Genomic DNA, 16188 nt, shown 5'->3' with positions numbered 1-16188 from the left:
CCAAGTTTAAGAGGATTACTATTATCAGGATGCCTAGCAAACTTTTCTGTTTCAGTTTAAGTATATAAAGAAACTTACTTACTCTTAGAGGCTCTCCACACCCCTTAAAACAATGAAATAATTATGTAATTTAAATACATTTTAGTTTTAAACATACAGGCATACCTCAGAGATGTTGTAAGTTCTGTTCCAGACTGCTGCAATAAAGCGAATATCACAATAAACGAGTCATGTCAATTTTTTGATTTCCTAGTGCATATGAAAGTTATGTGTACACTATACTGTAGTCTATTTTATTTTATTTTATTTTATTTTATTTTTTGAGACAAGGTCTTGCTGTGTTGCCCAGGCTGGAGTGCAGTGGTGCAATCACAGCTCACTGCAGCCTTGCCCTCCTAGGATTGCTCAAGCAATCCTAGGGGACTGGGACTGTAGCCGTGTGCCACCATGCCTGGCTAATTTTTAAATTTTTTTGTAGAGATCGGGTCTCGTTTTGTTGCCCAGGCTGGTCTTGAACTCCTGGGCTCAAGTGATCCTCTTGCCTTGGCCTCCCAAAGTGCTGGGGTTACAGAGGGGAGCCACCATGCCCAGCCTTATACTATCTGTATTCTATTAAGTACATAATAGCGTTATGTCTTTTAAAAGTACATATCTTAATTAAAAAATACTTGATTGCTAAAGTATGCTGATGAGCATTTGAGCCTTCAGTGAGTTGTAATCTTGCTGGTGGAGAGTCTTGCCTCAATGTTGATGGCTGCTGACTGATCAGGGTGGTGGTTGCTGAAGGTTGGGATGGCTTTGTCACTTTCTTAAAATAAGACAACAGTGAAGTTGGCCACATCAGTTGACACTTCCTTTCATGAAACGTATCTCTGTAGCATGTGATGTGTTTGATAGATAATATTTTACCCACAGTGGAACTTCTTTCAACATTGAAGTCATTTCTCTCAAACCCTGTTGCTGCTGTAACAACTAAGTTTATATAATATTCTAAACTCTTTGTCATTTCAACAGTGTTCTCAGCATCTTTACCAGAGATAGATTTTATGTCAAGAAACAACTTTCTTATCCATAGGAAGCGGCTCCTTATCTGTTTAAGTTTGATTGTGAGAGAGTGCAGCCACATCTTCAGGCTTCACTTTTTTTTTTTTTTTTTGAGACAGGGTCTCACTGTCGCCCAGGTTGGAGTGCAGTGGTATAATCATGGCTCACTGCAACATCTGTCTCCTGGGCTCAAGTGATCCTCCCACCTCAGCCTCTCAAGTAGCTGGGACTACAGGTGTGTGCCACCACACCCGGCTAATTTTTGTATTTTGTTTTTTTGTAGAGGTGGGGTTTTGCTATGTTGCCTAGGCTGGTGTCGAACTCCTAGGCTCAAGTGATCCAGCCTCCTTGGCTTCCCAAAGTGCTGGGATTAGAGGCATGAGCCACTGCACCTAGTCCAGGCTCCACTTCTAATTCTAGTTCTGTTGCTTTTTCTTCCACATTTGCGGTTACTTTCTCCAGTGAAGTCTTGAACCTCTCAAAGTCATCCATGAGGGTAGGAATCAACTTCCTCCAAATTTGCTCGTGTTGATATTTTGACCTCCTCTCATAAATCACAAATGTTCTCAGTGGCATTTAGCATGGTGAATTGTTTCCAGATGGTTTTCAGTTTACTTTGCCCAGATCCATTGGAGGAATCTCTATTTAATGCAGAAATAGCCTTACAAAACGTATTTCTTAAATAATAAGATTTGAAAATCAGAATTACTTCTTGATTCATGGCTGCAGAATGGATGCTATCTTAACAGGCATAAAAACAACAATCTCCATCAGAGCCTTTGGTGACTAGGTACACTGTCAAAGAGCAGTAAGTACTTTTTTTTTTTTTTTTTTTTTTGAGATGGAGTCTTGCTCTGTTGCCCAGGCTGGAATGCAGTGGTGTGATCTCAGCTCACTGCAACCTCTGCCTCCCAGGTTCAAGTGATTGTCCTGCCTCAGCCTCCCAAGTAGCTGGGACTACAGGCGCATGCCACCATGCCTGGCTAATTTCTTTGGATTTTTAGTAGAGTCGGGGTTTCGCTATGTTGGCCATGCTGGTCTCGAACTCCTGACCTCAGGTGCTCCGCCTGCCTCAGCCTCCCAAAGTGCTGGGATTACAGGCGTGAGCCACCGCGCCCAGCCGTACATAATATTTTTAAAGGAATCTTTTTTCTAAACAGTAGGTTCAACAGTGAGCTTATTCAGTAAACCATGCTGTAAACAGATGTACTGTCATCCAAATATGTTGTTCTATTTCTAGAGCATTGGCAGAGTAGATTTTGCATAATTCTTAAGGATGGTAGGATTTTTGGAATGGTAAATAAGCATTGGCTTCCACTTAAAGTTACCAGCTGCGTTAGCCACTAACAAGAGAGTCAGCTTATCCTTTGAAGCTTTGAAGCCAGGCATTGACTTCTCCTCTCTAGGTATGGAAGTCTAGATGGCATCTTCTTCCAATACAGTATAAGGCTGTTTTGTCACCCTTGAAAAGTCCGTTAGTTTAGTCACCTTCATCAGTGATCTTAGCTAGGTCTTCTGGATAACTTGCTACAGTTTGTACATTCACACTTGCTGTTTCACATTGTGCTTTTATGTTATGGGACAGCTTCTTTCCTTAAACCTCATGAACTAACCGCTGTTAACCTTCATGCGTTTCTTCTGTAGCTTTCTCACCTCTCTGGAGGTTCATAGACTTGAGAAGAGTTAGGGCTTTGCTCTGGATTAGGCTTTGGTTTAGGGCAATGTCGTGGCTGGTCGATCCAGACCATATCAGCAAAACTTTCTCCATATCAGCAGTGAGGCTGTTTGGCTTTGTTACCATTTGTATGTTCACTGGAGTAGCACTTTTAATTTCCTTGAATAACTTTTTCTTTGCATTTACAATTCGGCTAGCTAATACAAGAGGCCCAGCTTTCAGCTTGTCTGGGCTTTTGACATGTTTTCTCACTAAGCTTAATATCCACCTTTTGATTTAAAGTGAGAGATGTGTGATGTCCTTTCACTTGAACACTCGGAGGCCATTTAGGGTTATTAGTTGGCCTTATTTCAATATTCTTGTGTTTTAGGGAATAGGGAGGTCTGACGTGAGGGAGAGAGATGGGGGAATGGCTCATTGATGGAACAATGAGAACAAACATTTATCCATTAAGTTTGCTGTCTCATATGGTGCAGTTTGTAGTGCCCCAAAACAATTACAGTAGTAATATCAAAGATCACATTTCGCATAACAGATGTAATAGTAATGAAAAAGTTTGAAATATTGGGAGAATTACCAAAATATGACAGAGACACAAAGTGAGCACTTTGGAAAATGGCACCCCCAGATACGCTTGATGCAGGGTTGCCACGTTAAACCTTCAGTTTGTAATAAATACAGTATCTGGGAAGCACAATGAAGTGAAATGCAATAAAATGAGGTATGCCTGTATTTGCCTTCGTTACTTTTAAGAAGTTGTATAATCCACCTTTTATCTAAACTTCAATTTAAAAATCAAAAGTGCGAGAAATTTAAAATACTAGATTATGACAATAGCAACATATTTAATTTCGTGTTTATTCATAGGTTAAACTAAGAAAGAGGCCCTTTTCTGCCTCTTTTTCTTACCCCTCAGTTCTCAAATAGCTTCTCATTAGGGTGAATTAGTCTAAAGTCTAACAGTTGTGGTTCCTAAGTGTATCTTGAATTGGTCCAATGCTCTCCATAGTTTTTACTATTGCATTATCAATCTTCATCTGGTCTTCTGATAATCCATTCTTGTTCCCCTCCATTTCATTTTTATTGTAGCTAGAATGATTTTCACAATGGGAAATTTAATCATGTTACTAACCCTCTTTAAAATCCTTTAATGAATTATTTTCTTTACCTCACAAAGCCCTCCATTGTAGAGCCCAGTATGGGGATAGGGCAGGTTGCCTCACCATAGAATGAGGGCCATGCAGTTATGTGGCAGTGAGACTACAAAGGAGGGTAAAGAATTGGGGCCATCATTACAATCTACCACACACTCCAGCCTCTTATCCCCACCTCTACACCTACACATGCAGCTTGTGTTTTGGCAGCATTGAACTTCTGATGACCTGCTCTAGCCATCACAAATATGCACATGTGAGAGATTTTTGTCTAATACTTCTTCTCTGGCTGGGTGCGGTGGCTTACACCTGTAATCCCACCACTTTGCAAGGCCCAGGCGGTAGGATCACTTGAGCTCAGGAGTTCAAGGCCAGCCAGAGCAACATAGGGAGACCCTGTTTCTACCAAAAATAAAATAATTAGCCGCGTGTAATGGCATGCGCCTGTAGTCCTAGCTACTTGGGAGGCTGAGGTGGGAGAATTGCCTGAGCCCAAGAAGTTGAGGCTTCAGTGAGCCGTAATCTCGCTACTGTACTCCAGTCTGGGTGACAGAGTAAGACCTTGTCTCAAAAAAAAAAAAAAAAATTAGAATTAATACTTCTACTTCTACCCACTCTTGTCCTCCCAAGGGCACATTCACAGTAGATCCCAGAGCTAATGCTAAGAATGTTCTTAATTAGTAACATCAGTTCTCCCTCTGTAGAAAACTATGGATAAGTGTCATCTGTTAATTTTGTTATAAAATGTATAACTAAATATCTTTTTTTTTTTTTTTTTTGAGAAGGAGTTTCACTCTTGTTGCCCAGGGTGGAATGCAATGGTGCGATCTCGGCTCACTGCAACCTCCACCTCCAGGGTTCAAGTGATTCTCCTGCCTCAGCCTCTGAGTAGCTGGGATTGCAGGTGCGCGCCACCACACCCAGCTAATTTTTGTATTATTAGTAGAGACAGAGTTTTACCATGTTGACCAGGCTGGTCTTGAACTCCTGACCTCAGGTGACTCGCTCGCCTTGGCCTCCCAAAGTGCTGGGATTATAGGCATGACGGACTGTGCCTGGCCCTAAATATCTTTTTATTTGCTATTTTTCATATCTGAATTTATGTGCATGAAATGACCATTTAATTTATAATACCTAGGTCACAATGTGGAAATTACTTAATGAGGACTTGAAGTATTTAAACAAATTTTAAGGAACCAACAGTTGGAATACTATAAGAAGTTATCAGAAGTCTCAAAAATGTTCACTTCTTTAACCAATTAATTTTACTTGTAGAAATTCATTTGTACTTCCAGAATTTTTTTTATTAATGAGAAGTTTATTGCATACTTAAACAGTGTTACAGCCACTATCTGAGGTACCAGAGTTACAGCAGTGAATTAATTACGTTGAAATCTCTGGTTCATAGAGCTTAAATTGTAGTGAAGGGAAGATTGACTAAGAAAGAAAACAAACAAAACTACCCCCAAAGTTAAAAATCGAATAAACATGGTAAGATCTGTGGAGAAAAATAAGCAGGAAAGGAGAAGTAGGGTCGCCTGTGGGAGTGGGATGAGTGATACAGTAGGGAGGCAGGAGGGCCCCCTACTAAGAAAGGGACATTTGAAGTAAAGAACAAGCTGTACTAAAATGACCAAGCGTACACACGTGTTGGGAAAATCCTTATCACATTGTTATTTATAGTAGTGGAAAATAAGAAACAGCCTGTTTCCAACAAGAGAGAAATGGGTAAATTATGGTATTTCTATATGAGAATACTATTGTATCTTTAAAAATTTCTATAGAAAAATATTTAGACTTGAGAAAATACTCAGTACACAGGGAAAATACTCAATATACACACATGCACACATACAAAGTTTAAACAGCAGGATACAAAACACATGGTACTGTATGAAGCCAAACAAAAGGAAAAAAGCATATGTAACTATAATACAAAGTTTACAAACTTTATATTGGAAATATGTGCATCTAGTTATAAAAATGATTATTGCTAAGTGATGTGTGTTTTGCCATTGTGGTTTTTCTGTAGGTTCTTAATAATCTACAATGAATGTGCACTGCTTTTATGGAAAGAAATTGAAGAGCTCCCCAGATAATGAATTTACTATCAGCAATGTCCCTCTTGAGTTATGTTTACTCCTGCGGGTCCTGACTATTTTATTGACCTAAGTTATAAGTTATATTGATGTAAGTTATAAGGTGTGATTTTAGGTGGTATCTGTGGTCTCATTTTCACACTTTGTTTTACAGGTTTGGTGTTTATGTTCCTCTTTGCTGTTTTCATCAAGATAGTAGAGCTCATCTTCTTCTCACAGACTATAACTATGTGGTTCAGCACGAGGCAGTAGAGGAAAGTGCCTCGACTGTGGGAGGCTTGGCCAAATCCAAAGACTTTCTCTCCTTGTTGCTGGAGTCGCTAAAAGAACAGTTTAATAATGCCACACCCATCCCCACCCACAGTTGTCCCCTATCTCCAGACCTCATTCGCAATGAAGTAGAATGTCTGAAAGCAGATTTCAACCACAGAATCAAGGAGGTTCTCTTCAACTCCCTCTTCAGTGCCTACTATGTTGCATTTCTCCCCCTGTGTTTTGTGAAGGTAAGTGATTATCTTACTTTTATGTGCTTCCTGGATTTGTGTGTGAATTACATAAACTGGGTATTTCTTGTTTAATCCCCCTTTTCTCTGTCTCCCCTTTGGCAGCCTGGATGGTGGAGTTCGGCTGCATCTGGAGTGCACTAATACCGCTCCTGGTTGGCGGATAGGTATTTCCATATATGTGATGCACCCGTGGTGGTTCCCTCTTTTTTTCTTTTTTTTTTTTTTTAAGTATTTTTAGTTTCTGGGGAGAATCAAAATGTACTTATAATAGAATCAGTATGTAGTAGCTTAAGAGGACCAAGGTTTCAGTAAAACTCAGCCTACTGTGGTTGATCTTAACATGGTTATCAGGAGTTTCCTTGAATTTAATCTAACCCTTATCTAAACTTCAGTTTACTTTAATAGAAAAGAAAAATGGTCTGGATGTCACTTGGGCCCAAAATCTTTTGATACATTTTAGTGCCCTTTCTTCACCCATTCAGAAGTACTTCTGCAGCTGCAATGGTCCTTCAGAGAACACTCAGTTCTTCTAGAAAGGAGACACTTAAAATATAATTGCCTCTCCCTCCCATCCCTAACTCATACAGCCAGAAAGTCAGGTTGAAGGATTGTGGAGGACTCTGCTCTTGAACTTTTCTGCACGGACAGCAGGACCACCAGTGCATGTGTGACTCAGTGTGGCATTTGTCTGCAGGGCATATGTACACGAACCCATCCCTGCCTCTTTTTACCAGTGCATGGATCATTTCTCTTCTGATCTCTTCCAGAGTACCCAGTACTATGACATGCGCTGGTCATGTGAGCACCTCATTATGGTGTGGATCAATGCTTTTGTCATGCTCACCACGCAACTGTTGCCATCCAAATACTGTGATTTGCTACATAAATCAGCTGCTCACCTGGGCAAGTGGCAGAAGCTGGAACATGGGTCCTACAGCAATGCTCCACAGCACATGTGAGTAAGCTAGAGGGTAAAACCATGTAACACTTTCTACATGCTGCTGATCATGTTTATTTGCTTTGTATGTCATTCTTGTTCTTGGCTTTGAACATTTAATTTTTAGTTTTTGTCTTACATGGATGCTTGTCATCATGCTAAACTGAATACAAGGGACATTAACTCATTTCCACCACCACCCCAGCTCCTTAAATGCGTTCTACCTTTCAGCTGCCCAGTCACTCTAGAGTGTGTAATTTGTCTCCCAAGCGATGCACTTGGCGTTCTCTTTCAATCTTACCCCTTTGCCCGAATTCAAAGAGTCATATATTTTATTTCTTTTTAGAAGACTTTAAGATTTGTCTTCTCATCTTCATTGCCACAGCTGAGTAGTTGCTAGCTATTCATCTCACACTTAGCTGGAATATGATTCTCTTATTTTTTCTTTCTAATACATGCAGTTTTGTTCTAGTAATTTTCCTTACCTGTACTTTTTTACTATTATTTTCTTTCTAAACTCTCTACTGAATATTTCCCTGCTTCTCCTGTGTTTAAGTGAGAACTGTGCCTGACTGAGTTCTTTGGAAGAATTTTTCTCATTGTGTCCCCCTTATCAGTCATTACTTCACATGGCTCCTATGATCCAAAATGGCTAACATTAGGACCGTTTTATTCTGTCACTTCTGAGTCCTTCATCATACTTTTCTTTCAGACCCAAACCATCTTCATCTTCCCCCTTTTGTAATTTGAACATTTCACAAATTTCATCTAGAAATTTTTCCCTAGTTAAGTGGGACAGATTGAGGTGACCTTCCCTTTCCCTCTCCCCCTGAGAGTTCTCCCTTCAATTATCTGCCTTGATGTCTGATACAGATTAGCACAGGCCTTCAAGCCCAGGAACTGAAAGAGATTGGGCCAGGCTGAAAAGAAACCCGACTGTGGGCAAAGGACAGATTTCAATAAAAATTGAAAATACAATCCACAGTACTAGTACTGTACATCTTCAGGCTACTGATGGCACATGGCCATGAGGTGTATCATCACTTTAATGCTGGTAAGTGTGAGCAAGGCCGGTGGAACATTTTCTGAACTGGGAAAGCTTTAGGGTACTAGAATTTTTTTTTTTTTTTTTTTTTTAATAACATATCTAAACTGCCTCCCAGTTCTTATCCTAGGAAACTAACCTTTCCAAAATCAGGAAGAGATGAATTAACTTAGATTTTTTTTTTTTTTTTAAAAGCTTAACCTGAAGATCCCTGTCCCCACCCAAACTCCATTATGCTGGAAAGAATGAAGCTGCTGCTTCTGTAACTTCTTTTCCCCCAGAGAAACCTCTATAAAAATAAACCATGAAAGCAGTGAAAAGTCTGTGTGTGTGTGAGATGTATCGCTGTGTTCTACTGTATACCTTCTTACAGTTGTGAGGTATTTGAATTGTGTGATAAGCAAACTGATTTCCTATAGTTTTTTGGGATGTAATTCTGCAGTAAATGTCATGCTAGATTGACAATGTGCTAATTTCTCCACTACTCTTATTACCATCAGCTTTCTCTTCTTGTTTGTTCCCTGTAGCATTTCCACCAGTAGACTCTGCTCACTTGGGATGGAGATGACAGTCAGCCTGCTTACACACTGTTTTCTGGCTTACACATTTATGTCTGCGCATTCTTCTAAGCCTCTTAAGTCCTTTGACACTGAGTTAACTATATTTCTTTGCCACCTCTGTTTACTATATAGCAATGAAGTTAAAGTAACAAATCCTTTCTAAAACTACTCCAGTTTGACCATGGAATTACTGTATTTTCAGAATTCAGGCAGATGAAGCCTTGATTATTTAATTCCTTCCATAAAAATACAGCTGGCCTTGCCAGATGCTATCTTATCTGTAATTGCCAATATGCTAACATTGCATTTCTTTCTCCCTTAGTTGGTCAGAAAATACAATATGGCCTCAAGGGGTGCTGGTGCGGCACAGCAGATGTTTATATAGAGCCATGGGGCCTTACAACGTGGCAGTGCCTTCAGATGTATCTCATGCCCGCTTTTATGCAAGTACCGCTTATTTGTTTTCAAACATAAGCTTAGGGGTAAGTGTTAGGAGGCCACTCTATGTGGAAGCATGTAGCATAGCGTGTAGCACATACTAGGAAATTATTACATGGTAATTATTGCTACTAGCGTAACAGTGGTCCCTGTACTTTGGAAATGTCTTTTGAAGGGCAGTTTGAAGATCATATACTGTTAATCCAGTTTCAGTAGCTTAGCTGGTTTCTCTAGTTACATTGGTATTTGTTGAATCTAGTATTACTTGAAACAAGCAGGCAGTTATCTAAGACTCCTTTTTCATCTTACCATTTTTGTTTTGTAAGAGTTTGGTTTAGTGGTATTGTTAAGATATATTGTATCTGTGTATCCATAGTGACATTTAATATATTAATAGTGCGGTGGTTTTATTTTTAGGTATTTGTCATATATATTGTTTCTTTACAAAGGCTTTAGCTTCCCCTTTGGAAGTCAGACAAATGCCATGAAAAGGAAAAAAGCTTAAAAGTTAAAAAAGGAAAAAGCAATAGAAACCCACTGAATTCCATTGAACTCATGCCTTCGGTTATGATCTATTTGGTCTTTCAGCCTTCCAGAAATTGTCTGTACAAGGCAAAAGTATATACTTATAAAAGAAAGGCCAGCTGACTAATGCAAGTGGGGAAAAGTAGGTGCCTGCAGGGGACTGTTTATAGTAAAAATGCCTATAGTGCAGTGCATTGCTTTTGAAAGGGGATCATATTCTAAACAAGAATTGGAGATCTTTTTTAAGATACTTGCATCTCTTTCTCCCTCTGTCCTTCTCAGTTCCTTGAGGGTATATGGACTTTCTGGTTCTGCAGGTGTTTGTTATTGAGGGACACTTCAATTAAGTTTTGGGAACTTGCCCCTGGGCATGATGCTTGTAAATACCATGGTAGGGGAATGCAGGGTGGGGCAGGTTGGGAGGAACATGGGGAAGGTGGAAGGCCCTTGAGTGAGAAAACGACAAGCATCTCCTTCTTGACGCCAGTGGAAGTGCCTTAAGGTGGAGGAAAGGACTTAAGTCACAAGTACATGAGCACTTGATTTCTATATAGAATATTTAATTCAGCCAGCTGAATTCTCTAGGCCATTAATGACTTCTGTTGGTCCTTGCTGTCTCCTTGAGACCTGTGATAGCCAAATAGTTCATTAGAATTTTCTGCTTGAAAATTAAGTAGTTTCCTTGCTAGCTTTGGACAGCTGAAAAATCAGGTGGAATCTATGGAAAAAAGATTAGGCAAGTTGACTTATTACTGATTTTGCAGGACTGGATAGATAGTTAAATCAGTGCTTCTCCAAGTGATCCATGGGCCACCTGCTGATAAATCACCTGGCCCACTATTTCTGAAAAGTGATTCAGGGCCCCTATATCAGACTTCTGAACCAGAATCTCTGGATGATCCCAGGAATTGGCAGCATTTGTGGATTTGGAAATGATTCTTAGGCACACTGAAGTTTCAAAACAGTCATTTAAAGTGTGCCTATTACCTATAGCTGTCAAATTCCAGGTTAAACATTTTCTTCCTCTTGAGCCTGGAAACTTTTTAAAGCTGTCATGATAATTTGGCTTCATTCTGAGGTGTAAGCTCTTAAAATCTAAATTCCATCTAAATTAGTTATTTTAGATCTGATCACTGCTGTTACTGCACTCTTGTCTTCATCTAGATTTAGGATTAGACTGGTTAAGCTGAATTGTTAATGTTCTTTTACAACTTGTGGCCTATATGTTTGTATTCATAATAACTTTGTATTAGAAAACCAGAATTTAGCCTTTTAAAGTGGAGAATTTAGTGGGAGTAAATATAGTAGTAATCCCTATTTTTAGTCTAATTCTGACTCATTTTTCCTTCCTTCCTCCTTATCCTGTCTTTGTGCACCCTGCTTCTCAATATCCAGAAAAAAATCAGTAATTAAACACACAGGTATATGGTGTAGAGGATTTCAGTCAGTGACCATGGTGGGTAAACAGTTTAAGGAAAAACTAAGAAACTATTGTATTGATATTTGACTTGTAACCTCTCTTTTCCCCAAACTTGTCTAGTGTTGGTATTTATGTCTTAGTTTACAAGCCAAGAATGTTTTTTACATTTTTAAATGGTTACATAAGTACCTATGTAATATCCTTAATTTTTGCCTCTTGACTTACAAAGCCTAAAATATTTCCTGTTTGGTCCTTTATCCACCTCTGTCTTAGATGAATATACTTTTGTGTTTATCCTAAATAAAATATATACCTAAAATATAATCTAAGAAAAATGTTTATAAGTAGTTTTCTTTTGGGCATAATCTCTTTTCATGTCTCAGGGGCATTGAAATAAAAATTATTTCATTATTTCTTGAGCAAAAAGGAAAAGGTTTCAATCTTTATAGCAAGAAATAGCCTGATTGATATTAAATAAACAGATCTATTTATTATTATATATGGGAACCTGTAAATGTTAAATTATTTTAGAAAAATCAAGAATAACTGTAGCCATTACTTTTCTATGAAATAACGTTTTACTTTTTTAACTTCCTTACAGTTCTTATTTCATCGACCATTAAGGCTGTTAAATCTGCTTATCCTTATTGAGGGCAGTGTCGTCTTCTATCAGCTCTATTCCTTGCTGCGGTCGGAGAAGTGGAACCACACACTTTCCATGGCTCTCATCCTCTTCTGCAACTACTATGTTTTATTTAAACTTCTCCGGGACAGAATAGTATTAGGCAGGGCATACTCCTACCCACTCAACAGTTATGAACTCAAGGCAAACTAAGCTGCCTCTCAACAATGAGGGAGAACTCAGATAAAAATATTTTCATACGTTCTATTTTTTTCTTGTGATTTTTATAAATATTTAAGATATTTTATATTTTGTATACTATTATGTTTTGAAAGTCGGGAAGGGTAAGGGATATTAAATGTATCCGTAAACAAGGTGATGTGATCTTTCATGTGTTAGTATATTCGAATAATATACATATGAGAGGTATGCCTGTCCAGTAAAGAGATTGATTTGTTTGTATGGCTCTGGAATAACTCATTCGTTTATGAACACATCTCATGTATTACTTGACACAGTACCTTTGGTATGTCTGCTTTTCTTTCAATCCTCATTATCTTTAGCCCTCAGCTGGCCAGTAATTATTGCTAAAGAAAGGGAGATCAATGGAGTTGCCTACCAGCACCCATTCTCTTTTAGTTCAGCTGGCTAATAGTATTGGAATACATTGGGAAAAGAGTGGGTTAAAGTCCTAGGTGGGGTTCTCTTTGTTGCCTACCAGGAGGAGGCAGTAGGTTTCCTTTCTAAGATAGGGACTCAGCTGGTCTATTTTACCCTGTGACATTTAAATATACTTTTGAATAAGCTACTATCCTGAGGCTGAGGGTTTTGCTGCCACTTTTCCTGTGTTTCCACTTCTGCTTCCAAAGATTTTCCTCTTAGTTGTTTGAAATAATACTTTGCCAGACAGGAAGTCTTTAGACTGCCCACATTCATGAAGAAGATGATGTGTGGCTGGATCAGTAGGAGAAGCTGAGTGCAAATGCCATGTGGGCTAGAGTATGGGAAGGTTGAAAATTCCAAGTAACTGGGAGAATGGGCAAGTCCTCAGCTGAACAATCTTAAATGTAGTCTAGCAGCAACCCACCTACAATGGCGTTATGTTTGGAGTTATGAGGGGAAGTGAAAGATAAGAATTACCTACAGCTTTGTATTCAGATAATTTATATCCAAAATTTGTGTTTTAAATTTCATACTCCAGAACTTTCATGTTTATGAGTATTAGCCTTTTAAGTTATGGGAGGTGATATACTTAGTCCATTGATGTTGTCACTTGTCATCTAAACTTATGAGACCTTGTCTTAGAGAATCTAAAATATATTGTCATATGTTTTCTGTGCTGAGTTTGGTTTGTTACACTGTGAAGCTTTTGGTGAAACAAAATAAGACTTATGAAGTAAAAAGACCAATCATGTCGTTGACAAGCTGGCTCTGAAAATAATTCTTGCAGAAGAGTTCCTGAAAGGCTTCACCAAGGGAAGCATTGTGAGGAGTGTTTATAAAACCAAGGTACCCAATATCAGTTTTATGTTTAAATCAATAATTGTTTCTTTAAATATTTTGATGTGTATACTTTTTTTTTAAGTTAACATTATTTGGCATTCAGTCTGAGTCTGTTCAACCATTCAACAAATATATATTAACCACTAGGCACTATATTAGGCCCTGGGGATATAGCAGTGAATGAGAAATGCAAAGGTCCTACTTGCACAGAGCTGACAATATGCGTGGGGGTGGGGGAGTTAGGTGGTGCAGAAAATACAGCAAATAAATTTATGTGTAATATAACATTCCCTGGTAGTAGTGATAAGTGCAGCAAAGGGAAACCAGGGCAAGGAAATAGTGGTAAGAATAGCACTGCTAGAAGGCATCTTTGAGGAGATGATTTTTAAGCAAAGAAAAAGCAAGACTGAATCATATAAATAGCTTTGGGGAGTATTCCATGTTACAGTAGCAGAAAGGGCAGTGCCCTGAGGTGGGGACAAGCTGGTATATTGGAAGAATAGCAAGAAAATATATTAGGTTAGTTGCTTTTTAAAGTAGTTCAGCCTAAATATAGTGGTTCTTGAGGTAGGGGTGGGAAGGGTAGGGAATCTGCCATCTCTCTATTCTTTCTGTAGGATCTTGAAAATATGCTTCTCTTGGCAGCAACATTTTCATGAGATTACTCAGCAGTTGAGAGCAAAATGGGTGGCATGGGCACAGAGATATCTCATCAAAATTGCCCCAACTTGGCTCCAGCTTGGGAAAGTAACCCAGAAAACCCTGATTAGAGATAACAGACCAGTCTTATGAACTAATATGATGCCCCTTCTGGCTTGATCTGTCTTGGTCCTATCCTAAGGGAATAGCACAGAACCAGATGCTGGCTTGGCTAAATAAGTAAGTGGATATAAGAAATAAATAAAAATTAATTTTGGCTAATGGAATTGCAAAGTTCCTCCTACCCTCACCTCCAGATATGGCAGCATACAGGGCATAAGACCGTTTAGTTCAACGTGTTCTACACATTTCAGCTGTTTTTTGTTTGTTTGTTTTGTTGTCATGGAAGAGAGAAAAATTACTAGTTACCCGGATATCCTATTATAGTTCATGTAACAGAAGGGACACTATATTTGCTCACTGATAGTAGAAAAATGTGTAATCATTAAAGAATGACCTTTTTTGTAATTCTTTGTTGGCAAGTTAAAATTGTTTGTGGAAAGCATGGTATAGCAAAAGTTCAGTTGGGTGAACTTGGATACTGGAAAAGGAAAGAAGATACTGGACTAGTCTGGGTGGTCTAAGGTGGGTAAATAAAGGAGTAGAGGAGGGTAGTTCACAGGAGTGAGCATGACAGAAGTTTTCCTCAATATCCTGTTTACTCTGATTCCATGTTTATATTCCTAATCCTCCTTTCCTTCCTGTCCCTATCAATCACCACCACTGCCACCTGTTCTGCCGTTTCTCTCTCTTTTTTTTAATTAATTTTTTTTATTTCTATTAAGCTAGCCAGGCATCTCATTTCTATGTGCTGGGCAATTATATGCCAAACACTGCTGGGTGCCGGAGATAGTGATGTTCGAGTTCATTAACTAATAGAAGACAGACAAGTAAACCAGTTGTCACACTAGGGTGTTCATTAATAGAAATATGTATGAGATACATAATAGATATCAGATCTATTAACAATCTTGAGTGTGAAGCCCAATAAAGTGCTCTTTTCATAAGTACTTCAAATAAGCAGACAGATGTCTTGGAACTTTTGTAGACAGAAGACAGCTAATGAAAGATTATAAGCTAAGAATAACTTATGATCCACTGGTTTCTAGTTCCCAAAGTAATCTCTAGATCAGCAGCATCAGCATCACTTAACTGGAAACTTGTTAGAAATGGACATTTTCAAGCCCTACTCCACACCTACTGAGTAAGAAACTACATGGAGCCCAGCAATCTGTTTTAACATGCTGTCCAGGTGATTTTCAGGAATGCTGAAGTTTGATAACCACTATCCTCTCTCAGACAACTTTGGCAGCAGTATGTAGAATAGGTTTGGAGATGGAGCAATGTTGATGAGACTACAAGCAGGAGATTAGCCAACTCTTTAAAAAGTCCACGTAAGAGAAAATGAAAAACAGCAAGATGCCGGAGTAGGAAGTCTCAGGCTCCACTTGCTTTCATAGAAAGTTCAAATAGCAACTCCACAGACTAGAACATCTTTTTGAAACCCCAACACTTAGAAACTAGTCTGAGACACTAGTGTGGTACATAAAGCTGAATGAAAGCTGAATTCAAAGGGTAAGAACAGTCTCACTTTGACTATATTGCTCCCTCCTTTCCCCCAACTTGACATAATGCCAGATGGAGAATTCCCTAGGCCAGCAGTTTATACAGGGGGAAAAGAAAATGAGATCGTTTCCCAAGCATTCCAAGATGCTTACCAGGAAGCCCACTCTGGTCTCATCTCATGAGAAGCACTAGGGGAAACAGCATGGGTAGACTGCCTGGAGTCAGGTAGAAACAAAGGAAGCAGAGGTAGTGACCAGCATGCAGTTAACTGATGGTACCTCTGTGTTCCTACTTGGCTGAGGTGCCTGATCAAAGATATCAGCCAATCTCATAGCCCACCTGCAAGGCTGAGCTGGTCACCTTCAAAATTTGCACAGTGGGGGCTGGGTGTGGTG

At 39.0% G+C, this 16188-nt stretch overlaps 1 protein-coding gene across 7 annotated transcripts in view; it reads left to right on the top strand.

Moving 5' to 3' along the window:
• The window catches only part of TMEM39A (transmembrane protein 39A), a 36820-nt gene extending 22125 nt beyond the window's left edge, over nucleotides 1-14695 (top strand). For 4 of the 7 annotated variants that reach the window (XM_019024664.3, XM_055383722.2, XM_019024663.3 and 1 more), the window contains 4 exons: nucleotides 6127-6475; nucleotides 7246-7433; nucleotides 9343-9463; nucleotides 12005-14695. In XM_019024664.3, coding sequence (XP_018880209.3) covers nucleotides 6127-6475; nucleotides 7246-7433; nucleotides 9343-9463; nucleotides 12005-12238 — 892 coding nt within the window. In that variant the 3' untranslated portion in view covers nucleotides 12239-14695. Of the gene's footprint in view, nucleotides 1-6126; nucleotides 6476-7245; nucleotides 7434-9342; nucleotides 9503-12004 lie in introns of all 7 variants that reach the window. The other 3 variants (XM_055383720.2, XM_055383718.2, XM_055383721.2) reach the window with 1 other exon arrangement.
• The last annotated feature ends 1493 nt before the right edge of the window (nucleotides 14696-16188 follow it).

This window comes from Gorilla gorilla, chromosome 2 (genome assembly GCF_029281585.2).
Source record: "Gorilla gorilla gorilla isolate KB3781 chromosome 2, NHGRI_mGorGor1-v2.1_pri, whole genome shotgun sequence".
NCBI lineage: Eukaryota > Metazoa > Chordata > Mammalia > Primates > Hominidae > Gorilla > Gorilla gorilla.
This window is presented reverse-complemented; position numbering and strand designations above follow the sequence as displayed.